This window comes from Nothobranchius furzeri, chromosome 2 (genome assembly GCF_043380555.1).
Source record: "Nothobranchius furzeri strain GRZ-AD chromosome 2, NfurGRZ-RIMD1, whole genome shotgun sequence".
NCBI lineage: Eukaryota > Metazoa > Chordata > Actinopteri > Cyprinodontiformes > Nothobranchiidae > Nothobranchius > Nothobranchius furzeri.
The window spans coordinates 63,165,875-63,192,384 of NC_091742.1; the positions used below are offsets into that span (position 1 = coordinate 63,165,875).

General features: G+C 41.6%; 1 protein-coding gene and 1 long non-coding RNA gene across 2 annotated transcripts; one reads left to right on the forward strand and one right to left on the reverse strand.

Moving 5' to 3' along the window:
* Positions 1-402: 402 nt before the first annotated feature.
* On the reverse strand, positions 403-1,865 carry LOC139064157 (uncharacterized). Its single transcript, XR_011517296.1, has 2 exons — positions 1,731-1,865; positions 403-827 (listed from the first exon to the last, which is right to left on the reverse strand). It is a non-coding gene; the product is annotated as an uncharacterized lncRNA (long non-coding RNA).
* On the forward strand, positions 1,849-23,704 carry LOC107377205 (sodium/potassium-transporting ATPase subunit alpha-1). Its single transcript, XM_015946674.3, has 22 exons — positions 1,849-1,990; positions 2,291-2,401; positions 6,237-6,296; positions 8,477-8,578; positions 8,662-8,763; positions 8,843-8,956; positions 9,040-9,174; positions 9,418-9,535; positions 9,615-9,883; positions 9,964-10,272; positions 10,591-10,725; positions 14,006-14,198; positions 14,279-14,454; positions 14,537-14,673; positions 16,363-16,513; positions 16,584-16,752; positions 16,838-17,116; positions 17,197-17,342; positions 17,435-17,565; positions 18,334-18,435; positions 19,044-19,135; positions 23,505-23,704. The coding sequence occupies exons 1-22, from the start codon at positions 1,979-1,981 to the stop codon at positions 23,531-23,533; spliced, it is 3,072 nt and encodes a 1,023-aa protein (XP_015802160.1). The 5' UTR covers positions 1,849-1,978; the 3' UTR covers positions 23,534-23,704.
* Positions 23,705-26,510: the final 2,806 nt, after the last annotated feature.

Below are 26,510 nucleotides of genomic sequence, written 5' to 3' on the forward strand. Positions count from 1 at the left end.
CCACCACCCCGCAACCCCAAGTGGACAAGCGGGTTCAGAAAATGGATGGATGTGTTAAATGCATCACAACTGTATATTCAAGCAACTGGTCTGACCTGAAAGAGGCAATGAATCAACCGTTTCTTCTACTACTAGTGCTAAATCTCACACCACTGTGACTATGACACGACATCAACAGCGTGTCACATGCTCGTAATGTTTCCTCTACTAACATCACTATTACTCCTTGTACCTTCCACTACGGTGACATTGCTAAGGCCACGTTTTACCTTCTCAGCTCCCACGCTGTTTATATGCGGCAAAACTCTGTTTGGGGTTAAACAAACACCTATATGGTCCTAATGACAGGAACTAATACTTTGTCAGTCACATGAAGAGGCTTAAGGAATTCACTTAGGCTTATTCATAATTTGCTGTTTGGTTTTATTTGTGAAAAAAAATGACACCTTTTCAGCGTGGGAGGCAAACTTCCCAAGGACTTAACTGTACTTATAGAAAAACGCAGTAGGTAGGCTGAATGTACTTTTTTCTGGTACATTTTCACATTTCATCCACATTAATTCTGCTATTTCACATTCCTCCCATTCATCTCATGCACTTCCTTCCCGTTTTTTTACATCACATACAACCCTCCTCCTCCTCCTCCCTGCATAGCAGAGCACAAACAGTTGGAAGTTTACTCCAAACAATCCCTACAACCCCCACCTCCCAGCCTCCAAGGGTAATCCTTCCTCCTTGGGAGTTTGAGCGAACAGGAAGAGCACTTCTTGATTTCTTCAGGGTCATCGGCGTCCTTTGGTCTTGCCTCATGGGAACGCTGATTTGTTCTTGAAAAAAAAGAACAGAAATATCTACATTTGCATTTCTCCGAACAAAATGTTTTGCATTTTAGGCTTTCTAAAGGAAGCCGGCAGTCAGAGACCTTTTCACTTGTTCACAGTGAAGAAATCGTTTTGCTCAATCAATCATTAATATCGTCTCGGTTAAACTTTATGTCCTTGCTGTAGATTTCTGGTAACCGTAAGAGCACCGAGGCGGGACCTTCTTCTCCAGCCGACTATTAATGCAGAACTTGAACTCAGCCACAAACTCAGCTAAACTTGACCTTTTTCTGTCTTTTCTACAAATGGTTAACAAATACTAATCCTCGACAAAGCCAGGGACATTTTTGTAGCGTTATGAACATGTTTCTGAGTTTAAAAAAAAAGCCAATGCCGTTTTTTTTTTTTTTTTTACTTAGCAGGACACACTGACCTTAGCTAAGCGCTCAGTGAATTACTCCCTCAACATTCCACATGCTATCTCTGCTATGAGTAACAGTTTTGTCCGGCCTACTTCTAACGTTCTCACTCTCACACCGTTAAAAAGCTCTTTTTCCACCAGCTTCCCACCTTCTTTGTTTTTGAAATGCAGCACACTTATCAGTCGCCTCTCAAAAGTGGACTTTCGCATTTCTGGCTTTGTCTTTATCTCACATTCGCAGCTCAGCTATCTTGACTGGGTTTTTTTTCTTTCTGATTGTTCCTGTTGGCTGTGTAAACTCACCAATGTGAGATTTCACGATGCACAGCACTAAATCTGTAAGAGAGGACTAAATCAGAGAAACTAAAAGGGAAGCTTCAAGGCGAAAGAAAGGGCAGAATGTGGGAAGCAGAAGGAACATAACAGGGAAGTGCAGAGCAAGTCACTCCCATACTCCTACTTTCTGAGTAACCCACCATTCAACTCACCTGTTGAGTTTCACCTTCCTTCCCCTCCCCCAAGCTCCTCCTCCGCAGGGCAGGTAGGCCTCCAGCTGTAGATATAAAGGAATGCTAATGCAAAGCAAACTATCCTCTCCGCTCTGGGAGTGAGGAAGACAACAGGGCTGAGAGTGTGTGTGTGTGTGTATATGTGCGTGTGAAAAAGAAAGAGGCGGAGTGGGGAAGTTTTTAAAATCGACAATTGGATTGACTGCTCTCAGACCTGCACTGCAACCATGGGGTTAGGAGTAAGTATTGGACCTTTGTCACATGATTTGAGCTGTCTAAGGCAAGCTTTCTGTCACAGATTGAGTTAGGCTCAACATTGTCTAGATCTCCCCGCAAATTTCTGTGTCCTTTCGGAATCCGCATTGTGTCAACTTTGGTGGCAGAAACCGTTCTTCCTGTAATGATTAACGTGGGTATCAGATCGTGTCTGATCAGCAGAGAGGGCACCGCTTTCTGCACTTCCTTGTGACAGAGCAGTCTTCCCCCACGTGTTCGATCTTATTCAGAGGCTTGTTTTGTCTCACTCTCTCCAAACCCAGAAAGGGAAAGATGAGTACAAACTGGCTGCAACGTCAGAAGGCAATGGCAAGAAGCACAAGAAAGGGAAACAGAAGAAGGACATGGACGAACTTAAGAAGGAAGTCGATCTGGTGAGTCAAACACTTTTGTAAATTGCTTCAGCCTGAATTCCAGTTCAGTTTGCGTTAACTGTGTTTGGTCGCAGCAATTATACAGTACCAAACCTCATGGATAGTCACATGAGATGTAGCTGTCTGCCCCACATTTCATAAAGATTGCTACTCACACTGCTGCATATGCAGTCACATGTTATTAAATAGTTCACAGCTGTAATTTCCTCCTAAGACATGCTGATGTTGGTTGGTTTCCATTCCTCCACCAACAATATCATCATATTTCCTCATCAGATTGCTGTTATTGTTCTTCATTTCTAATGACACATCTAGAACTTTTAGCATTGCATTCACATGCTTTAATGCATACAAAGCTGCAGGTTTGGACTCAGTAGAGTTTAAATGGGCGTGTCAATCGAATGAGTGGATGTGTATTTGGCCGATTTCCACTGGAGTCAGCTTTTTTCTCAATGTGACGTGACTCAAAGGCATTTCCTCAAGGTCAGAGAGAAACTGGTTTAAGTTCATGACCACTTGAAAAGACTTCCCGGATCCCGTTCTGCCTTTAAATGTAACGGTTGGAATTTCAAGGACAAAGAAAGTGTTTGTTCCTGAGATGGGGAGGATTTCTGCAGCAATGTGAATGGCAGTGTCCTTCACAAGGTCAGTTTGCCAGGTGGAAGTCTCACCTTCATCTCACATTACCAGTGACCAAGTGAAGACGCCATTTTAGCATTCATTTCTGACCTGATATTTCCGATTTCTTTCCTGAATTTCAGCTCATATAGTTGCTAACATGTTTTCCCTTACAACAAGTTCACTATACTGTTATTAAATGTCAAAAAATGGCATTAAATCTTTGCTTTCTTGGTATTTTTGGAAAGACCAAACACTTAACTTTGCCCAATGTCATCCTGCAGGTCGCATAGCTTTGAACGTCCCTTGGGTGATAAAACTCATCCCTTGGTGACATATTAATGATTATTGTCCTTTGAATGTTTTAACTTGATCTCAAAGTCCTGCCGCTGCTGAAGGACATCTCAATGCCATGGCAACCATATCGCCAATCTACTTATACTTATATCATTTGCACCAATTTGGTTCATATGTTTCTCCATAAAAGCTTTACAATTCAGAAAAAAATATTTTTTAAATACCATGACTGGTTACTACCAAATACTGATGAGCCTTCGGCTGTAGCTTGAACGATGGTGGCCCTTTGAACCGTGGAAAAACGATAGTAAAAGTGAACAAATTTAGCTGACTCATTAATGATAAATGTCCAATTACACGATTAAGTCTTAACCTCAAGGTCCAGATGACAACAGTAAGAGCTGTTTTCCACAGTAAGTGCTGTATAAATAAACTTTGACTTACTTAATATTCCCATAGTAACATCTAACACTCAGATATTTTATTATATGTGCAAAACTTTTTTAAGTAAATGCTAAGAATAGTCCATGTTCAGCTCCAACTAGAAACAATCGTAATATGAAAGCAAAGCAGTGAGTGTCCTCTGCAAGCTTCAAAAGAGCTACCAGTTTTAAGGAGCCATTCTGGTTTAGGGCGTGTGATAACATATTATTCATGGAACATTTGGTATGCATGCCTTTTGCAATAACAGTCCGTTGTGGGGGCCAGCACCACCGTAATAACACATATTTTGTCTGAGTGCTTGTAGGACAGTGGATGAGTTCATTTCCAATCTGTAATTTTTTACGTCATTTGTTCAAGGTGCTAATGCTAATGGAAATAAGCACTAGAGCTAACTTTCAAAGAGAATGCTGCACGCATGGCCACAATAGTTGTAACAGAAATGCACGTTTAATAAACACAATGTTAAAAAATACAATTTTTTTTTTATTTGGCTTAAAGGCGTAGAACAATGAAAAAACATTTGACTGATTATTTCCGATTATAATCAGTCACTCTGAGTTTTTCATGCAGGCTGAACATGAAAATAGTCTCCTACATTAGCTTTAGATAGAAAATAGAGGGAAAATCTTGGGCAGGTGCCACCAACTTCAGTCCTCGGGGGCATCATCCTGCCAGGCACCACACCTGAATGGAGGGATTTTATCCTCTCCTTAACTCTGCACAGGCCTGTTAATTACTCATTCATTTCAATCTGGTGTGTAGGAGCAAAGAAACTGCTAACATGTGCAGGATGATAGCCCTCGAGGACCGGAGTGGATGACCCCTGCTCTAGGATTTGAAAAGCCTGACAGATCTACGTCACGATGTCAGTTAACGTTCACGGATTCCCCCATCATGACTCGTGATGGGGAATGCTGTTGTTGGATTAGCATCCAGGAAACAGCAGAGAACGTCTCTACTAGTAGAAGCTAACCATTAGCATTAGCAACTCCACCACACAGCAGAACTCCTCCAGGCCTGTGTTATTTGTGGAGATAAAACATCAGCGTTGCAGAAATGTCCTCCAATCAGATGTCCAAATATCAGAAAATATGACTAACTCCTGTCATCTGAAGCTACTTTCTCCTCAGGATGAATTCTCTGTGCTGAAAATGGCGCACCAGAGCCTTTTTTTCCCCAGAGTACAACTTGAGACATTCATTCCTACTAGAGACCACTGTAAATGTATTGAGTAAATTAGTGAACCGCACCTTTAAAGCAACCTTGCCACTTTCTAAATCCAGATGCTTACAGCTTGAGACAAAATTTAAATGGCTATCCAAAGGGCACACCAAAAAAACAAAACAGTTCTCAAAACAAAGATTAGTCACTAAATAGTCGTACTTTTCTGGGACCAGTCTCAGTTTAGTTTTTGTAAATTGCAAGGTGAGAAAAATGTGGCCCAGTCTGAAGGGGAAATGATGGCTAAATTCAGTTCAATTCAAAGATACTTTATTAATCCCAGAGGGAAATTAGAGATTGACTCTTGATCTATTGATAGATTGATGACATTTTGTGACTATAATGCAGAAAAAGAGAAGCTGTAAAGTTATGTAAAGTGTATATGTTCCCTCATAGTTCCCTGTTTATTTTGTAACCCTCTTAGTTTTAAAACCAGCCCATTGGTGCAGTGACACCAGAGGGAGATAAATAGGGCTGGTGGTGTTTTCAGCCCAAGCTTATGTCCGATGTCAACGCATTGCCACAGGAACCAGTGTGGGCATCTCTGCTTGGGATGTTCATGAAGAGAACAATACTTTTTGTGTTTCACAGTACAACAGAGATGAAAGGTGGGAGTCAGATATTATTGCAGATCATCCAAATTACATTGGATGGACTCCTTTTCATTCACTCACTGTAGGCGTTAAAAAAAAGAGCCACAGTGTGGGCACATGAATGCGTCAGCCTCTGCGGTTGATCATTTGCAGGAATTCATTCGTTTTTAATTTGAATTTCTCCATTTAATATAAAAATAGAGTGATTTCTGCGGATAGATGAAGGTTTAAAAACAATATGGACAAGTTGAACTCTACCAAAGAGTCAGACGCATGAGTAATGATTTCTGGAGCAAACGTGTGTGTGTGTGTGTGTGTTAGCTGGGTGCCATTGATCTGACTGGTTGGAGTGTTTACTTGCAGCAAACTGAGGGCTTGGACCGGTCCACGCATTACCGAGTTCATTGTTGGCTGCAAGTTTTCAGTCGTCAGCAGATTTAGTTTTTACTCAAACGTTTGACTAATGTATGTGCCTGCCAGCATCCATAATCCTCATCAGATGGGAGATTTTGCTTTGTTGTCTTTATGTTCCCTGGAGGACACGCCAACACATTATTTAATCCTCGCAGGAGATAATATCTGCGGTTTGAAAATGACAGGGATTTCAGCTTGTTTGACGCAATGTCCGCCAATCTCATTCTCTGCTGTCTCTCCCTCCACAGGACGATCACAAGTTGACATTGGATGAACTTCACAGAAAATACGGGACAGACCTATCCAGGGTGAGCTGTTTCCGCGTGTGTGTGTGTGTGTGTGTGTGTGTGTGTGTGTGTGTGTGTGTTGCTGCTTGTCAAGCATGTATGTGATAAGAACAGAAGATCTGACAGTACACGCTCAGGACAAAAGCACAGACACGAACCATACCAGAACAGGATTTCATTTTCACTATCAGACTCGTGGTTGTAGCAAAGTGTCTCATCAGCAACTTTGTGGATTTGTAGAAGTTCCCAGAAAGTTTTCCACTTGGAGTCAGCCCAATTCAAGATGTCCTCCACAGCTAAGCAATGTTAGCCAATACAACAATGGCTTTAAACCAATCAGTTTTACAGATGTTGGGCTTAAACTTGGTGTCGTGGTAAAGGGGATTCATCTCAATCACATTCTCTGAGCACTAACTAGTCGGGTTAGATCTTCACTTTCTGTCTGGCTGTTTGAAACATAACCAAGGAATCATCATTTGAGATTAAAAGTAACACTCAAAAAGTCCTGACTGGATGCACAGGTTGCCCTTTGGAGTTCAAGATGGCTGCCACACCTTGGAAATCACGAAAATGGCTACGATGTAGTCAAGTTTACTGATATTGAGCTACAATCTGGTGTAACTAAAGCTAATGGTCACTTCTAACATATTCTTGTATTGCTAAAAGAATCTAAAGCCTGGGTCACACCGGAAGTGCCACAACTCGTCACGCCACCATTTTAAATAGAAGCCCTTATAGTTAATGAGAGTGGGCACACTGGGAGCGCTGCATCCCAGCGTCGAGGTGCTGAAGATGGGCAACAGTTCCATCTCAAGCCCCGTGGCTGTTTACAACTTTGTGGAGTTTTTTACAACGGACATTACGACGCAGAACGGCTTTACGGCACAAACCCAACCGTCAGCTCAAACCCAGCTGCAGTTTTGATAACTTTAAAGTACTATTGATCTTAAAATATTTAATCAAATGGCGTACTTACCCATTTTTAATGAATCTGAGTCTCACAAAACACGACAGCAAGTCTGATCACGTATAAACAATAGAGTCACTTCCCGCTTTCTGTTCTCAAGTCCCGCGTGATGTTGTGACTATCGCGCGTCTTTCCAAGAAGTGTTCAGCGGCGCGTCCTGTGACCACTTGACTTCTCAAAATCCCGGGCGCGGCGCGTCCGCCTCTGGTGTGCCCCAGGCTTTAAGAGATCTTAGTCAAATTTTGACCAATTGTTAAGCGTCAAGCAAATTCAAGATGGCTGCCACAGCTAATCGGCCCTAGCCAGTCAGCGAATTTCACAGATATCCAGTTAAATATAAAGATTCTGAAGATTTGAACAAAAATGCTACCAAAGAACACGAGGACTTTAGTTTAGATAGTGTCAGATAATTATTTAGTGAGTAGGTTGACATTTTCAGCAGAGACTACTTGATATATGTATCTTTTTCCATGTTTGCCTTATTTTAATTAAACTGAAATTTGTCTGTGATATTCCAAGCATTCGGAGTAAGTCGTGTGAGAGCTGGACTAAATTTAGTTTTTGTAACTAAATATGTCAAGTCTCTGCTGCTGTGAAGGAGGAAATACAAGAAAAACATTTTGTAGCCTACTTTTGGTAAAAGAGGTCAACTTTATATCCGTGCTTACTTTGTTTGCGACCTAACGCGACCCCTCCGGAGGTCAAAGGCTCAGCTGTTGCTGATAATCTGCTGAAACCTGATCTGTTTAAGTTTTCCCAAAACAAAGACTTCATTTATGCAGAAAGGCTAGTCACGTTGAGGCTACTAATAGGGGAGAGAGAACACTTCCTTCTACACTACTGATTCTTTGTTTGAGTGCAAAATATAATCATCGTTAAAAAATACACACCAACAACTTGATCTCATAGGTCATAATCTGTGGTTTGCCTTCAAATGGGCATTTATAAAAGACTTGATGCTGTAATTTTGGGATTGTGTTCTGTACTTGTTCCTGTAATTGTGATTTCATTTTATTTTCCTGTCAACCAAACTGAAATCCACCACCTCTTTTGAGGTAATAGCAGTGTTTATTGAGAAAAGCTCATTTGTAGGAATGAAGACGGTTTGGAAGGAGGTCCAAACTGGAAGCTCCGGTTTTCATCCATCAGAAAGAGCCTCACATTACCACTCATCTGTTTAGCCTGCCAACATATTTCACTGACAACTAAAACAAGTTCCTTGTTGTCGCTGCAGGGTCTTTCCTCCTCCAGAGCAAAAGAGATTCTGGCCCGAGACGGTCCGAACGCGCTGACGCCTCCCCCTACCACGCCTGAATGGGTGAAGTTTTGCAAACAGGTAACTGCATGGGTGTGCTGCAGTTCTAGCAGTCAAATGTCCAAACGTGCAAATGGCAGATGCTAACATGGACCTGCTTTCAGCTGTTTGGTGGTTTCTCCATGCTGCTGTGGATTGGTGCCATCCTCTGCTTCCTCGCTTACGGCATTCAGGCTGCTTCAGAAGACGAACCAGCAAATGATAATGTAACAAGCTCTTCGATATAGAAATTAAATATTTAGTCACATTCTGAGATGATCATGTTTTTTTTTCTCCCCTCCGTAGTTGTATTTGGGTATCGTGCTGTCTGCTGTCGTCATCATCACCGGTTGCTTCTCCTACTACCAAGAGGCCAAGAGCTCCAAGATCATGGAGTCCTTTAAGAATCTGGTCCCACAGGTGAGACCTTCTCACCTCTACGGGCTTGAATTGCTACGTCAAGCAGATGAAACGGCAAATCTCATTGAACTCTGATTCCACAGCAAGCCTTGGTCATCCGGGACGGTGAGAAGAAGAGCATCAATGCTGAGGAGGTGGTACTTGGAGATTTGGTGGAGGTTAAAGGAGGAGACCGGATCCCCGCTGATCTCCGGATCATCTCTGCTCATGGCTGCAAGGTCCGCATCAAATACCGTTATGAAACAAGAACTGTTAAACAATAGTGGAATATCTGTCTTCAGCTGGTGTGATATTAGTTGTAAAACATACAAACTAAAGTTGTGCGTTATGTAGTGAAGAGAAGAGCTGCCAAAGCATCTTTTAATCCTTTCTTCAGCTTCAACAAATATGCTAATGTTACTTTTTACTTTTCTCAACATGTCTTCAGCTCCTTCATCAATTAATGTTGTCCAAATCCTCAGGTGGACAACTCCTCCCTGACAGGTGAATCAGAACCTCAGACTCGTTCCCCGGACTTCTCCAACGACAACCCTCTGGAGACCAGGAACATCGCTTTCTTCTCCACCAACTGCGTTGAAGGTACAGATGAAAAGCTTCGAGAAAACCCTTGTTATAGGTTTTTATGTGGGATTCAGTTCAAACGGGGACATTTTTCCAGGAACTGCCAGAGGAATCGTCATCAACACTGGAGACCACACAGTTATGGGTCGCATCGCCACCCTGGCTTCCAGTCTTGAAGGAGGGAAAACTCCCATTGCCATCGAGATCGAGCATTTCATCCACATCATCACCGGCGTGGCCGTCTTTCTGGGTGTTAGTTTCTTCATCCTGTCCCTCATCCTTGGTTATGGATGGCTAGAGGCCGTCATCTTCCTCATCGGTATCATCGTGGCCAACGTACCAGAAGGTCTCCTGGCTACTGTCACTGTGAGTCTGGCTGTTTCACACCTCCCGAAGCCTCCAGAAACCACTGGAGTCTGAACTGACCCGAGTGCTTCTCTCTCCAGGTGTGTCTGACCCTGACCGCCAAGCGAATGGCCAAGAAGAACTGCCTGGTGAAGAACCTGGAAGCCGTGGAGACGCTGGGCTCCACCTCCACCATCTGCTCCGACAAGACCGGCACCCTGACTCAGAACAGGATGACCGTGGCCCACATGTGGTTCGACAACCAGATCCACGAGGCCGACACCACAGAGAACCAGAGCGGCACCTCGTTTGACAGGAGCTCGGCCACCTGGGCGGCTCTGGCCAGGATTGCCGGACTCTGTAACCGGGCCGTCTTCCTGGCTGAGCAGAGCAACATTCCCATCCTGAAGGTGAACAGAAACATTCTCTAATGAGTCGTGGTGTTGGGTTTGATCATAGACTGGAGCCGTGCGAATGCGTGGGAGGTGGTGCAGCTTTACGACTTGGCAAGAAGCTTTTTGGATCCTAAAAAACCAAAACTGAAGCCAAACTGTACAACAAATCTGTATCAAAAGCACTCGCCATAATTATATACCGGAGGCTGCAGTGCAAGCTGGCATTTCAGGCTCACTGGCTAATTAAATGTATGGATTGAATAAAATATGCTGCATTTTCTCATACTGCATCGAGGGTGTTAGGCTCTAATTGGCTGTTTTCCCTCCTCACAGAGAGATGTGGCTGGCGACGCCTCAGAAGCTGCCTTGCTCAAGTGTATTGAGCTTTGCTGCGGGCCCGTCAAGGACATGAGAGAAAAATACCCCAAGGTTGCTGAGATTCCATTCAACTCCACCAATAAATACCAGGTGAATACTCAACCCACATCCTGGTCCTCCAGGACCACAATCCTGCAGCACCTACAGGTGCTGGCCAGTAAATTAGAATATCATCAAAAGGTTGAAAATATTTCAGTAATTCCATTCAAAACGTGAAACTTGTACATTATATTCATGCAATGCACACAGACCAATGTATTTCCGATGTTTATTACGTTTAATTTTGATATTTATAGGTGACAACCAATGAAAACATCAAATCTGGTATCTCAGAAAATTAGAATATTCTAAAGGCCAATGAAAAAATGTTTGTTTCTCTAATGTTGGCCAACTGAAAAGAATGAACATGAAAAGAATGTGCATGTATAGCACTCAATACTTAGTCGGGGCTCCTTTTGCCTCAATAACTGCAGTAATGCGGCGTGGCATGGACTCGATCAGTCTGTGGCACTGCTCAGGTGTTATGAGAGCCCAGGTTGCTCTGATAGTCGTCTTCAGCTCCTCTGCATTGTTGGGTCTAGCGTATTGCATCCTCCGCTTCACAATACCCCATAGATTTTCTATGGGGTTAAGGTCAGGCGAGTTTGCTGGCCAATCAAGGACAGGGATACCATGGTCCTTGAACCAGGTGCTGGTGGTTTTGGCACTGTGTGCAGGTGCCAAGTCCTGTTGAAAGGTTAAGTCTGCATCCCCATAAAGTTGGTCAGCAGCAGGAAGCATGAAGTGCTCTAAAACTTCCTGGTAGACGGCTGCATTGACCCTGGACCTCAGGAAACAGAGTGGGCCAACACCGGCAGATGACATGGCACCCCACACCATCACTGACAGTGGAAACTTTACACTGGACCTCATGCAACGTGGATTCTGTGCTTCTCCGCTCTTCCCCCAGACTCTGGGTCCTTGATTTCCAAAGGAAATGCAGAACTTGCTTTCATCAGAAAACATAACTTTGGACCACTCAGCATCAGTCCAGTCCTTTTTGTCCTTGGCCCAGGCGAGACGCTTCTTGCGCTGTTTCATGTTCAAGAGTGGCTTGACACACGGAATGCGACACCTGAATCCCATGTCTTTCATGAGTCTCCTCGTGGTGGTTCTTGAAGCGCTGACTCCAGCTGCAGTCCACTCTTTGTGGATCTCCCCCACATTTTTGAATGGGTTTGTCGTCACAATTCTCTGCAGGGTGCGGTTATCCCTAGAGCTTGTACACTTTTTTCTACCACATTTTTTCCGTCCCTTTGCCTGTCTGTTAATGTGCTTGGACACAGAGCTCTGCGAACAGCCAGCTTCTTTAGCAATCACCTTTTGTGTCTTGCCCTCCTTGTGCAAGGTGTCAATGATTGTCTTTTGGACAGCTGTTAAGTCAGAAGTCTTCCCCATGATTGTGGTGCCTTCAAAACAAGACTGAGGGACCTTTTAAAGGCCTTTGCAGGTGTTTTGAGTAAATCAGCTGATTAGAGTGGCAGCAGGTGTCTTCTATATTCAGCCTTTTCAGAATATTCTAATTTTTTGAGATACCAAATTTGGAGTTTTCATTAGTTGTCACTTATGAATATCAAATTTAAATGTAATGAACATTGGAAATACATTGGTCTGTGTGCATTGCATGAATATAATGTACAAGTTTCACGTTTTGAATGGAATTACTGAAATATTTTCAACCTTTTGATGATATTCTAATTTACTGGCCAGCACCTGTAGATATTCTCTTAGATGTTCTCCACTTCTGCACAATCACTCACTGATTCTTTTTCAGGTATTTATCCGGAGATCCTGAGGTAATGGAGTAATATAATGAAAAAGTAGCTGCTGTGTTTCTCTACATTTAGCTTTAACCTCCTGAGTCCCTGCGTCCACATATGAGGACATTGGCTTCTTGCACTACAGATATTTTCTTCTCTTCAACTTAGACCTTTTTAGTCATTTAGAGACGGTCTAACATGACTTTAAGTTTAAAAACTTAAAATTTTCTTTCTTTTCTTTTTTTTTAGGAAATTAGTTAACATTTGTATTTAAAAAATTTTATCGAAGTATAATTTTGTTCTTGTTTATGCGAGTCAACTAGTCTGTAATAGCTAAGACGGTGTTTTTCTTTTAAATCACACCAAATTACAAATTCTGGTCTCTGGAGGCTAAATAGTTTAAACATTTAGATTTACATCCAAATACATTAAGTTGCATCTAAATATTTACAATTTCTATCCATCCATCCATTTTCATCGGCTTATTCGGAGTCGGGTCGCGGGGGCAGTAGCCTAAGTCGAGAGGCCCAGACCTCCCTCTCCCCACCCACTATTTACAATTCGTCAGTTATAAATATTTAGTTAAACCAAAAATATTTACAATAAAAAGTAAATATTTAGTCACATCTTAATATTTTAAATCAAATGTAAATATAGTCAACCTAAATATATTGAGTAGATTTTAAAAAATCAAATTAAATATAAAGTTTGTCCTAAATAATCAGTCAGTTTAACATATAAAGTTTGACCCTAATATTTGAATCTAATCTAAATGAATAAAGCTAAAATTAAATATCTGTATCAATTAGTTACCAAAGTTAAAGTTAAAATTTTCTATTTCATTTAAATCTAAATTAATTTAAAAAATTTATTTCATTAAATCTACACATATTTAAACCTAAACGTTTAAATTAAATCTAAATATATAACATTACATCTAAATATTTGAATCCCATTCAAATGTATGATGATACATCTGAATATCTGAATAAATTCTAAATGCGAACCCATAAATATTTAGAATTAAATATAAACATTTAACTTTAAATCTAAATATTTGAATAAAATTTAAATATATGATAATTATTCTGAATATTTGAATAAATTCCAAATGCGTAACTACAAACATTTAGAATGAAATCTAAATATATCAAGTTAAATCTAAATGTTGAAAAAGGTTTATATTTAGCTGACGAGTAATCAGTTGAATAAAAGGAGCTTACCAAAATAAAAGTTGGGTGAAGAGATCCCCTATCTAACACCTCCGTGTACCTTTGAACGTGACTTGTGTGAGTCACACACATTAATAAATGACCCATGTTTGAACAAACTCACACGATCCCACCATCAAAGGTGACTCAGAGCTGTTTGACAGGAGATCTCATGCCAGTTTTATTTTGATAGGCTACTTCTGTTTTAGTCAAAGGTGTTGGTTTAAACCTTCACACACATACTTTTGTTTGTTAGGCTGGTGTTGGGTAGCAGACCTAGAGGACCGGAATTTACCACTTCTAGTCGTAGTGGTAACCAAAGACAGAACCAATCTCTGATTTCTTTCTCCTGGTCAACAGCTCTCCATCCATAAGAACACCACTCCTGGAGAAAGCAAACACATACTGGTGATGAAAGGAGCCCCTGAGAGGATTTTGGACCGCTGCTCCACCATCGTGCTCCAGGGCAAAGAGCAGAATCTGGATGACGAGATGAAGGACTCGTTCCAGAACGCCTACGTGGAGCTGGGGGGACTTGGAGAGAGAGTGTTGGGTAATTTACCTTCCTTCTCTTAGAAAAGCATTTATAAACATTTAAAACTGACAAACATTTTTCTTCCTTTCCCCTATCAGGTTTCTGCCAGTTCCACCTGCCCGATGACCAGTTCCCAGAAGGCTTTGCTTTCGACACAGACGAGGTGAACTTCCCCACCGAGAATCTGTGCTTCATTGGCCTCATGGCCATGATCGACCCTCCTCGTGCCGCCGTGCCCGACGCAGTGGGCAAATGCAGGAGCGCTGGAATCAAAGTGAGTTTGTAAACCCTGAACAAACCAGAACAAACGCAGGAACTTGATGAGACACGAGTTTTTGTCTAATCCTTCTTCTCAGGTCATCATGGTCACTGGTGACCATCCAATCACAGCTAAAGCTATCGCCAAAGGTGTGGGGATCATCTCTGAAGGCAACGAAACCGTTGAGGACATCGCAGCACGCTTGAACCTTCCAGTGTCAGAGGTCAACCCCAGGTGAGGCTTTGGTGCTTTATGATTCCAGTCTTTTACAACGTTTTCTTGTTTTTTATTAAGCAGATACTCTTGAGCTGAAAAACGTTTTTCATTTCATTTTTTCTTCATTTCAAATTTCATGATGTAACCAAATTTTAAATGTGATTTTCCCTGAAGAAGAAAGAAAATGTTATATAGCGCCTCCCAAGATAAAACTCACGAGGTGCTTGAATGGATGACTAATAAGGTTTAAACAGTTTGATGCATAAATATTGAAAATTTTACATCATTTTTTCACAAAAATCCAGCAGAGCGATTGAGTTCCTCATGACATTTTGAGATTTTAATTCTGCTTAAAAATCTGACTGTTTCAAAAATGTTGCCAAATTCAGTCAAATAAAAACTCGACACATATGAAAATAGATTTAAAATATATTTCCTTTTTATTGCATAAATTATTAACATTTATTAGCATTATATTTTATTATTTTTCTCATTTTTGACCATCCACTTGTCACAAACACTTGGTTTTAATATAGGAAAAATAATAAAATTGGAGTTTTAAAGCATTTAATTTTAGAAACCATTTTAATGTTTAATGTTGACATTTAGGAATGACTAATTACTTTTAAAAATTGTTTGATTCTCATGTTTATTGGGCCTTACTAATCTCGAATAATCAATAGTTTCCTTTTGTTACACCAGGCCATCTCATTCTGCAGCTATAGAGAGCAGAAGTCTCCTCCCTTTCCGGTCGGCTCACGGGTCCCCGGAAGAACGAAAAAATGAATGCACGTCAACGGGGCTAAAAACGCTATTGTCTAACCCGCTTTGCCTTACGCCCTGGATCGCACACGTGTTGTACTTCAATTTAAATGAAAAGTAATGATGGGTGTTTCGACCACGCCAGTCTCGTACTTTGAGGTTTATCAGCTTGTAAAAGTTCGTAATTAGCATGACTACACACCAGAAATCGGCACGTTGCATATGTGACGTCACCACATAAGCTCCTCCCCCCTAGCGTAGCTGCTACTTACCACATGACCAGATTTATGGTGGTTCTTTCCTCCTGTGGGAAGTTTGCTGAACTTACAGCCCTTTTCCCTCAGTTTTCTCCCTGTCTGGTTCGATGACGTCACTTTCGTGAAGCGTCCTGGACTCATTTTCACACAAAACCTAAAATACCGTTCCCCCTGTTCGAAAATAAGCGTGTACTTAGTATCAAAATGTGTCTTTAAAATTCACGGACATCATATGTGTAATCCGAGGCACATAACAAGCGGAATTAGAAAATAGCGCTTTTAGCCCGTTTGACTTGCGTTCTTTTTTTCATTCTTCCAGGGTCCCACGGTCCGGAAGTAGATGGGCGTGACTTACGCTCCCTATGCCATAAATAAACTCACGTCTCTCCTCTACTAATGTGATTTCATGAGCAACAGCTAGCTGAAAGTGATGCTAATGCTAGCTCTCTTTCTCTCTGCTCCAATGAGAATTAGGATTTGCTCGGGTTGATTTTATTTTGTTAATCTTCATGGAAACTTGTCCTCCCAAATCGTTGCTATTGATTAAATTGAGTTCTGCGTTAAACTTGGTGTTTAGTGTTTCTGTGGATGCCTGCAGCGGACCTCTCCTCCTCAGATCACTCTAATAATCAGCAACCCAGACATTTACCTTTCGGCATCATGATCACTTCTGTGATGTTCTGATCAGGGACGCCAAGGCCTGCGTCGTCCACGGAGGTGAGCTCAAAGAGATGACCACAGAGCAGCTGGACGACATCTTGAAGCACCACACGGAGATCGTCTTCGCCAGAACCTCCCCTCAGCAGAAGCTGATCATCGTGGAAGGTTGTCAGAGACAGGTGAGCATTATCAGACAGAAGGTTTCACAAACCCAACTTCTACCCTGATACCCCTCGTCCTTCTGTCCAGGGAGCCATCGTGGCTGTGACAGGTGATGGTGTGAACGACTCCCCAGCCTTAAAGAAGGCCGACATCGGCGTTGCCATGGGGATCGCTGGGTCCGACGTGTCCAAACAGGCTGCTGACATGATCCTCCTGGACGACAACTTTGCCTCCATCGTCACCGGAGTGGAAGAAGGTGACTGGAAGGATGTGGAAATGGAGTCATTTTATCCCCTGAATGTTTGATTAACACCTTAAAAACCTGAATTTCTTCTCATCAGGTCGTCTGATCTTTGACAACTTGAAGAAATCCATCGCCTACACCCTGACCAGCAACATCCCAGAGATCTCACCCTTCCTCCTCTTCATCATCGCCAACATCCCTCTGCCTCTGGGAACCGTCACCATCCTGTGTATCGACCTGGGAACCGACATGGTTCCTGCCATCTCCCTGGCCTACGAAGCAGCTGAGAGCGACATCATGAAGAGACAGCCCCGAAACCCTCAGACCGACAAACTTGTGAACGAGAGGCTCATCAGCATGGCTTACGGACAAATCGGTACGTACCAAAAACACAAATCAGCCCTGCGTGTTTCTCCGTGTTCCGGAAGCTCATCGACGTTGTTCCTCTCTGGTCAGGTATGATGCAGGCTATGGCGGGCTTCTTCTCATACTTTGTGATCCTGGCTGAAAATGGTTTCCTCCCCATGGACCTGATTGGAGTCCGAGTCCTGTGGGATGACAAACTCGTAAATGACCTGGAAGACAGCTACGGACAGCAGTGGGTCAGTAAAGCTCCCGCTGCAACTTCAACTCATTTTTTATTTCCAATTTTAGCGATGGGAGATGATCGCTTCTATTTCTTTTCCTGATCCAGACATACGAGCGGAGAAAGATTGTAGAGTTCACCTGCCACACGGCGTTCTTCACCAGTATTGTCATCGTGCAGTGGGCTGATCTGATCATCTGCAAGACCAGGAGGAACTCCATCGTGCAGCAAGGAATGAAGTACGTGACTTCCCCCTATACTGGGTGAAAGTGAAATTACAACTCAGCCTGCTGTTGCTAGCACAACCAACGTGCTAACGTGAGCCAACTGGTATGAAACAAGTTACGAAGTAAAAAGACCCGCACTGTTGGACAAAAACATATTATTACTTCCAAGTCCAGTAGCAACAAAGCCAGGTCACCATCAGTCTGTGATTTCATATCCTCCTGTAGTCCCCTCAAACTAGTGCAGGCTGCATCAATGTTCACACTGGTTTCAGCTCTTTGCTTTGCCTCCAAAGACCTTTTTTTACTTCATGGCCCTTCCATTATGCCGACAAAAAGGCAGTTGTTCTTCTTCATGTGCTTTTTATTAACGGTCTGAAAACTGAAAAAGCAAACAGCTAGCCTTTGTATTTGCTACCAGCAGAGTAAACAGCAATTGCTGTAAAGCAGGTAGGGACCTCCGACAAAACTGCCTACCCGGACCACAGAACTGTTGAGAGTAGTTTCTGGTCAGCAGAGGGCAGCAGAGTGCTGTCCAGTGTGAAGTTTATGGCTCAAGAACCACTGAAACCAGTTTGAAAGCAATAGTTGCTTCAAAACTGTGTTGCTTTAATTAGCCACTGCTGGTTACTGTGGTGACCCTGATGAACCACTGACAGCAGCATTAACATTTCATTTTTTTTTTTCTTTCTCACACCTCTTTTGCATTAAACCGTATTGTCTTTGTTTTTCCGAGTTCATTTGCCATTTCTGGACTTTTAATCTAAATTTTCCTTCCAACAGGAACCGAATCCTCATCTTTGGGCTCTTTGAGGAGACGGCTCTTGCTGCTTTCCTGTCATACTGCCCGGGCATGGACGTTGCCCTCAGAATGTACCCGCTCAAGTAAGTAAACCAGACCATGCACACTTAGAGTCCACTGTGCAGACGTATTTGTGTAGTCCGCTTCCAGGAAGGGCTTTGAAATTCTAAATCCCATCTGCTTTTTTTGCTTGTTTAAAAAAAGAAGTTTAATAAGTTTTTTGGGGGGCACAAATAATTTGCACTTCAGAGGCAGGACACAGCAGAAGAGTCTCTGTTCTCACGAGAGTCTTTGCCAAACTGGATTAAAAAAAATAGAAAACGATGAAGTTGCACCAAGCTTATTATATCAAGTGTTACTCTCTTATTTCTTCCTCGCTTCCCTCTCATCTGTTCCTGCTTTTCCACACTCACCTTCCTCTGTGAGTGTTAGATCGGGCTGAAATTCATTTTAAGTCACAGATACATGCAGAGTTAGCCTCCCATGTGAACATTTTCTTAAATTCTCAAAAACTCTGATTTCATTACAAATCTCTGATGTGCTTTTAGACAACCTTTTTATAGGCCTAATGGCCTAAAACTCCTGGTGTAGATTCCCATCTCAGCCTAACAGGCCTCCATACGAGTGCTCTTGGTCTGTTTTTGTCACCAACCAGCTGTAATTCTCTCTCTCCTTTCCAACAATACTTCAGGCCATCCTGGTGGTTCTGCGCCTTCCCCTACTCCCTCCTCATCTTCGTTTATGATGAAGTCAGAAGATACATCCTCAGACGCAACCCAGGCGGTAAGAACCTTATATTTCTGTTTGAAACGTGTGTTTAGGGGTCATTTAGAGAAAATGTTCACCTTTAAGTAAAAAAATGTCCCATCATTTAGGCTAATTTCATTGTTTATCTACAAAAAAAGTCAACATTTTGCAGTTTTGCAAATTTTAAATATTTATGTCTGATTTTAATACATTTAGACATAAAAGGAGGTGTATAAAAAGAAATAACAGGTGTTTAGTTGCACAGACCAATGAAATGTGTCGGATGGCAGGGCTCAGCGAGAGTTGAACCCTCAACCCTGCCATTGCCAAAGTCTTGTTCCAGCCCTGGAGGCTGAGCAGAACCTGTATGCAGGCTGTGCTGTGATTCAGCTGTGTGTGTGTGTGTGTGTGTGTGTGTGTGTGTGTGTGTGTGTGTGTGCGTGCGTGCGTGCGTGTGTGCGTGCGTGCGTGCGTGTGTGCGCGCGTGTGTGTGTGTGTGTGTGTGTGTGTGTGTGTGTGTGTGTGTGTGTGTGTGTGTGTGTGCTGCATCTGAGCCCCACAGCACAGATCAGTGAACATGCCCATCCATGGTGAATAACACGTTAGTGTCAGACGGGGGAGAAAACAACTTCAGCTCGTGGGTTTTCTAACAGCGTCTGCTGTCTGGGAAGGATTACAGAGTCGGTCAGAGGCCTCGGGCAAACCTGGGCTGAGTGACTTTACACACAATATAAACTGTTGATGTCCAACCCTGGCCCTTCAGGGCCACCGTCCTTAATTTTTTAAAATATTTTTCTGCTCCAGCACCTGATTACGAGGTACAAGTTGTACAGGAGCCTGTTAATCTCCTGTTGATACAAACCGCGAGTGTGGGAGCAGAGAAATATCTAAAACATGCACGATAGTTGTCTTCTCTGGATTGGCAAGAATCTGGCAATGTGACATATATTACAATACAGGACAGACAATATGATTAATCCCATAATACAGATGAGACGATACAATAATTATCACAATACAGAGTAGGCAAGGCCACTTTATTTATGCAGCACATTTCATACACAGAGGCAAGTCCATGTGCTTTCCTTTAGCAGTCAATAACATTAACTCAATGTGACAAAAATACAATTTAAAAATTATAAAGAAACAAAGTTAAGGTTACAGGGTGAGCAAATACAGTGCAAAAGGTGCAGCATAAGAACATTTATTCAAAGGGTGATGAAAACATGAAGGTTTTCAACTTTGATTTAAAAGTTTCTAGAGATGGGGCAGATTTGAGGTTATGAGGAAGCTGATTCCATCTGTGAGCAGCATAGTAGCTAAAAGCAGCTTCACCATGTTTGGTTCTGACCCGAGGTTCTACCAGCTGATTGTTTCCTAAGGATCTTAGAGCTGCTAGGTGTATATACAGGAAGCACATCCGACATGTATTCTGGCCACATGTCATTGAGTGATTTATAAACTAGTAGAAGCACTTTGAAATGGATTCTGTAGTTTACTGGTAACCAGTGTAGAGATCTAAGAACAGGAGTGATGTGCTCGGTTCTCTTGGTTCTTGTTAAGACTCTAGCAGCAGCATTCTGAATAAGCTGCAGTTGTTTCACAGCTTTTTTGGGAAGACCAGTCAAAAGACCATTGCAATATTCCAGCCTGCTAGAGTTGAACACATGAATGAGTTTCTCTAGGTCTTTTCTGGACATGAGACCTCTGAGTCGTGCTGTTTAATGCAGATGATAAAACGCTGATCTAGTTATAGCCTTAATGTGACCAGTGAAGCTCAGGTCGGAATCAGTTATGACACCAAGATTTCTAACCTGAGTCTTTGTCTTTATTCCTCTGGAGCCAAGCTCAGAAATAACCTCCATCCTATCCTTCTTATTTCCAAAGACAATAACTTCAGTCTTGTCTTTGTTTAACTGGAGGAAGTTTGATTGCGTCCAATCCTTAAGTTGCCCCAAACACTGAAAGAGTGAGTAGACATTACGATGATTATCACAATAAAGGACAGACAATACGAGTAATGCCACAATACAAACAAGACAATACGATAATTATCCCAGTGCAAATGACACAATACAATAATTATCCCAATGCAAATGAGACCATATGATAATTTCACAATACAAACACAATACGATACAAAGAAGTCGATACGATAATTATCACAACACAGGACTGACAATACAATAATTATGACAATACAGAAGAGACAATATGATAATTATCACAATACAGAGGATGCATTACAATAATTATAACAATACAGAGGAGACAAATGCGATAATTATCACAATACAGAGGAGACAATACGATAATTATCACAATACAGAAGACGCAATACGATAATTATCACAATACAGAGGAGACAATGCGATAATTATCACAATACAGAGGAGACAATACGATAATTATCACAATACAGAGGAGACAATGCGATAATTATCACAATACAGAGGAGACAATACGATAATTATCACAATACAGAGGAGACAATGCGATAATTATCACAATACAGAGGATGCATTACAATTATTATAACAATACAGAGGAGACAAATGCGATAATTATCACAATACAGATTAAACAATACGATAATTATCACAATACAGAAGACGCAATACGATAATTATCACAATACAGAGGAGACAATACGATAATTATCACAATACAGAGGAGACAATGTGATAATTATCACAATACAGAGGAGACAATGCGATAATTATCACAATACAGAGGAGACAATACGATAATTATCACAATACAGAGGAGACAATGCGATAATTATCACAATACAGAGGAGACAATACGATAATTATCACAATACAGAGGAGACAATGCGATAATTATCACAAACAGAGGATGCATTACAATTATTATAACAATACAGAGGAGACAAATGCGATAATTATCACAATACAGATTAAACAATACGATAATTATCACAATACAGAAGACGCAATACGATAATTATCACAATACAGAGGAGACAATACGATAATTATCACAATACAGAGGAGACAATGTGATAATTATCACAATACAGAGGAGACAATACGATAATTATCACAATACAGAGGAGACAATGCAATAATTATCACAATACAGAGGAGACAATACGATAAATATCACAATACAGAGGAGACAATGCGATAATTATCACAATACAGAAGACGCAATATGATAATTATCACAATACAGAGGAGACAATACGATAATTATCACAATACAGAGGAGACAATACGATAATCATCACAATACAGAAGACGCAATACGATAATTATCACAATACAGAGGAGACAATACGATAATTATCACAATACAGAGGAGACAATGCGATAATTATCACAATACAGAGGAGACAATACAATAATTATCACAATACAGAGGAGACAATGCGATAATTATCACAATACAGAGGAGACAATACGATAATTATCAATATACAGAGGAGACAATGCGATAATTATCACAATACAGAGGAGACAATGCGATAATTATCACAATACAGAAGACGCAATATGATAATTATCACAATACAGAGGAGACAATATGATAATTATCACAATACAGAGGAGACAATACGATAATTATCACAATACAGAGGAGACAATATGATAATTATCACAATACAGAGGAGACAATACGATAATTATCACAATACAGAGGAGACAATATGATAATTATCACAATACAGAGGAGACAATACGATAATTATCACAATACAGAGGAGACAATATGATAATTATCACAATACAGAGGAGACAATGCGATAATTATCACAATACAGAGAATGCGATACAATATAGTATTATTCTTAAAGCCAGACAACATTTGCAATTTTTAAGACCAACTTTAATTTGAAAACTCCATACCAGGCTCTTCCCCAGGATTTGAATGTTTAGTTACGATCTGTAGGGAGACAACCACTGGTGTACCCTTTTATAACGTTGATCTATTATGTTTTTATTTATTTGCTTTGAAGAAATATGTCTGACACACTTCAAAATGGCCAACCTATGCCCTTAATAAAAAACAGCTAACCTCAATGTATAAATAAAACGTAGCCGTGAGCTCAGTGTGACCTCGCAGAAGTCACATCCTTCAGTTTATTTGATTACATCTAATAACCAAGTCTCTGAGGTCAGCGCCACTGGAAGGTTTTAGTCATTTTCCTTTGGGGGAGATAAAAACATTCACATTTTAATGATGATGTCATCAGAAGGCATGGTCCTCATCATCATGGAAGTTCTACCTAATTTAGGGTGATTCTTTGAATTTGTGGGCAAGTTTGAATGATGATATTATCCCGTAGTCTGAGGTTAAGAAATTATACTTCTCTAAATTTGCTCATCTTGTTAGTTTTCTCTGAACCCATCTGACCCGACGTGTCTCTTTTGGTTTGTAGGTTGGGTGGAGCAGGAGACATACTACTGAGTCAACACAAGAAGAGAGTGTGTTTTATCATCGTTTGCTGTCATGTTACATATTTGTTTGAGATGCCCCTCCCCCAACACATACAACAACAAAACAAGCATCATTAAATTAAGAATGTCCTAATGTACATTTCATTCCCAATAAAAAACGTCCCCACGGTTTCACACGGAAGCTGTTTGTGTCTGTTTTATCTCAAGATGTGTTGGAAAAGCAGACTATCAACAGTCATACCTACTAGGTAGGTGAAGTTTTGTAAAACTTGATTTGAAACACTTGGTAATTCATTAGGATTACTCAGAAATCAATACAGGAAGGAGGTTAAAATTAAAACGTGAAGAAAAATGTTGAGATAAAAATATCAAATGAAATGTGAAGAGGAAAAATAATAATAATAATAATACATTTTATTTAAAAGCGCCTTTCAGGACACCCAAGGTCACTTTACACAAAACACGTAATAAAATACAATAAAACAATAATAAAACCCAAAGAAGAAAAAACAAAGAGAGAAACAGTTCAATAAAATCAGAGGTTGTAGGCAGATTTAAACATATGTGTTTTGAGTTTTGTTTTGAAAATGGTAAAACTGTCGACGTTCCTGATGTCTGGGGGAAGTGAGTTCCAGAGTCGAGGAGCAGAGCGGCTGAAAGCTCTGCTCCCCATGGTAGCGAGACGGGCAGAAGGAACCGCAAGATGGATGGAAGAAGAAGATCTGAGTGAACGGGACGGGGTGTGAATACTTATAAGGTCTGAGATATATGGAGGAGAGAGGTTGTGGATTGCTTTGAAAGTATGAAGGAGAATTTTGAAGATGGACCTGGATTTAACTGGGAGCCAGTGAAGCTGCTGGAGAACCGGCGTGATGTGGTGAAAGGAAGGGGTTCTGGTGATAATACGGGCTGCTGAATTCTGGACCAGTTGCAGTTTATGAAGGAGTTTGTTGGGGAGACCATAAAGAAGGGAATTGCAATAGTCGATACGGGAGGTGACGAGGCTGTGGACGAGAATGGCGGCAGTGTGAGGGGTCAGTGAGGGACGGAGACGGTTTATGGAACGTAGATGGAAGTATGCTGACCGAATTAAGTTATTAATGTGAGCCTGAAAAGAAAGTGAGCTGTCGAGAATGACACCCAGACTCTTGACGTGAGGTGAGGGGGAGACTATGGCGCTGTCAATAGTTAAAGAAAAGCTGTCAGATGTTGAGAGGGTGGAGTTAGTGCCAACTAGAAGAAGTTCAGTTTTATTGCCGTTGAGTTTGAGGAAATTAGAGGTGAACCATGATTTGATTTCAGAGAGGCAGAGTGTAAGGGAGGATGGTGGGAGAGTTGAGTTGGGCTTACTGGAAATGTAGAGCTGGGTGTCATCTGCAAAGCAGTGAAACTGGATATTAAATTTGCGGAAGATTTTGCCGATAGGGAGGAGATATACTATGAAGAGGAGGGGCCCCAGGACAGAGCCCTGGGGCACACCTGACTTGACTGGGGAGGGTTCTGAGGTAAAGGATTTTAACTGGATGAACTGAGTGCGGCCAGTAAGGTAAGATTGAAACCAGCGGAGCGGGGTGTGAGTGATGCCTAAGGAAGAGAGTCTATTAAGGAGGATGGGATGAGAAATGGTGTCAAAGGCCGCACTCAGATCGAGGAGAATGAGAATAGAGATTAAACCAGAATCAGCAGCAATGAGTAGGTCGTTAGTGATCTTGATGAGAGCTGTTTCTGTGCTGTGGTGGGGACGGAAGCCAGACTGAAACTGTTCATAAAGGTTATTGTGGGTGAGATGTGAATGGAGCTGAGATGCAACAGTTTTCTCAAGGACTTTGGAAATGAAGGGAAGATGGGAAATGGGACGGAGGTTATTGAAATCATTGGGATCTAAACCAGGTTTTTTTAGAACAGGGCTGACTGAAGCGGATTTGAATAGGGAGGGGACCGTACCAGAGGATAGTGAGGAATGAATAATGGCTGTTATAAAAGGGAGCAGAGAAGAAAGGCACGATTTAACTAAAACAGTTGGAATAGGGTTCAGTTGACAGGTGGAAGGTTTGTATTTGGTGATGTAATCTAGTTCTGAGGGATGGGGAAGTTCAAAGGAGGAGAACTGAATGGTGGGTTCAAATAAATCAGGAGAGGGAGGGGAGGAATGAGGTAAAGAGAGATGGATTCTATTGACCTTATCATTAAAAAACTGAAGGAGAGAGTTACAGGTTTCTGAAGAGTAAAGATGGATGGGTAAGGAGTCGGGAGGCTGAAAAATGCTGTTCATGATGGAAAATAATGTTTTAGTGTTTCTGAAGTTGGACGAGATGAGACCGGAGTAATACTGAGATTTGGCATGGGAGATGGAGTCCTTGTAGAGAGAAATCTGAGCAGAATATAAGTCTTTATGGATGGTGAGACCGGTTTTCTTGTAGAGTCTTTCAAGCCTCCGGTTGGTAGCTTTCAAGGAGCGTAGGGCAGGGGTGAACCATGGAGCAGACCGAGTAAAATATACAGAGCGGGATTTGATGGGAGCAAATGAATTAAGGATAGAAACCAGACCGTTATTGTACTGAATGACAAGATCATCGGGAGTAGAGGACAAATTAGGGGTCAAGGTGGCAAAACTGGAGGACAGGGAGGCTAGATCAATGTCCTTAATATTACGAAAAGAAATGATACGTGGTGACTTGATGATGGAGAGACAGAGGGGAACAGAAAAGGAGATGAGGAAGTGGTCCGTGAAAGGGAGCGGGTCAGCTGTACAGTTGGAGGGGGTCAGGCCGGAGCAGCAGATTAAATCCAGGGTGTGACCTTTAATGTGAGTGGGAAAATTGGCATATTGATGAAAACTGAGGCTGTCCAAAGATGAGGAGAAGTCTTTGCTGAGGGGGAAGGCCATATTGTCCATATGAATATTAAAATCACCAAGTAAAATTACATTTGGGGAAAGGGCGGACAGATGGGATAAAAGAGCAGAGAGTTCATTTAAAAACTCAGGG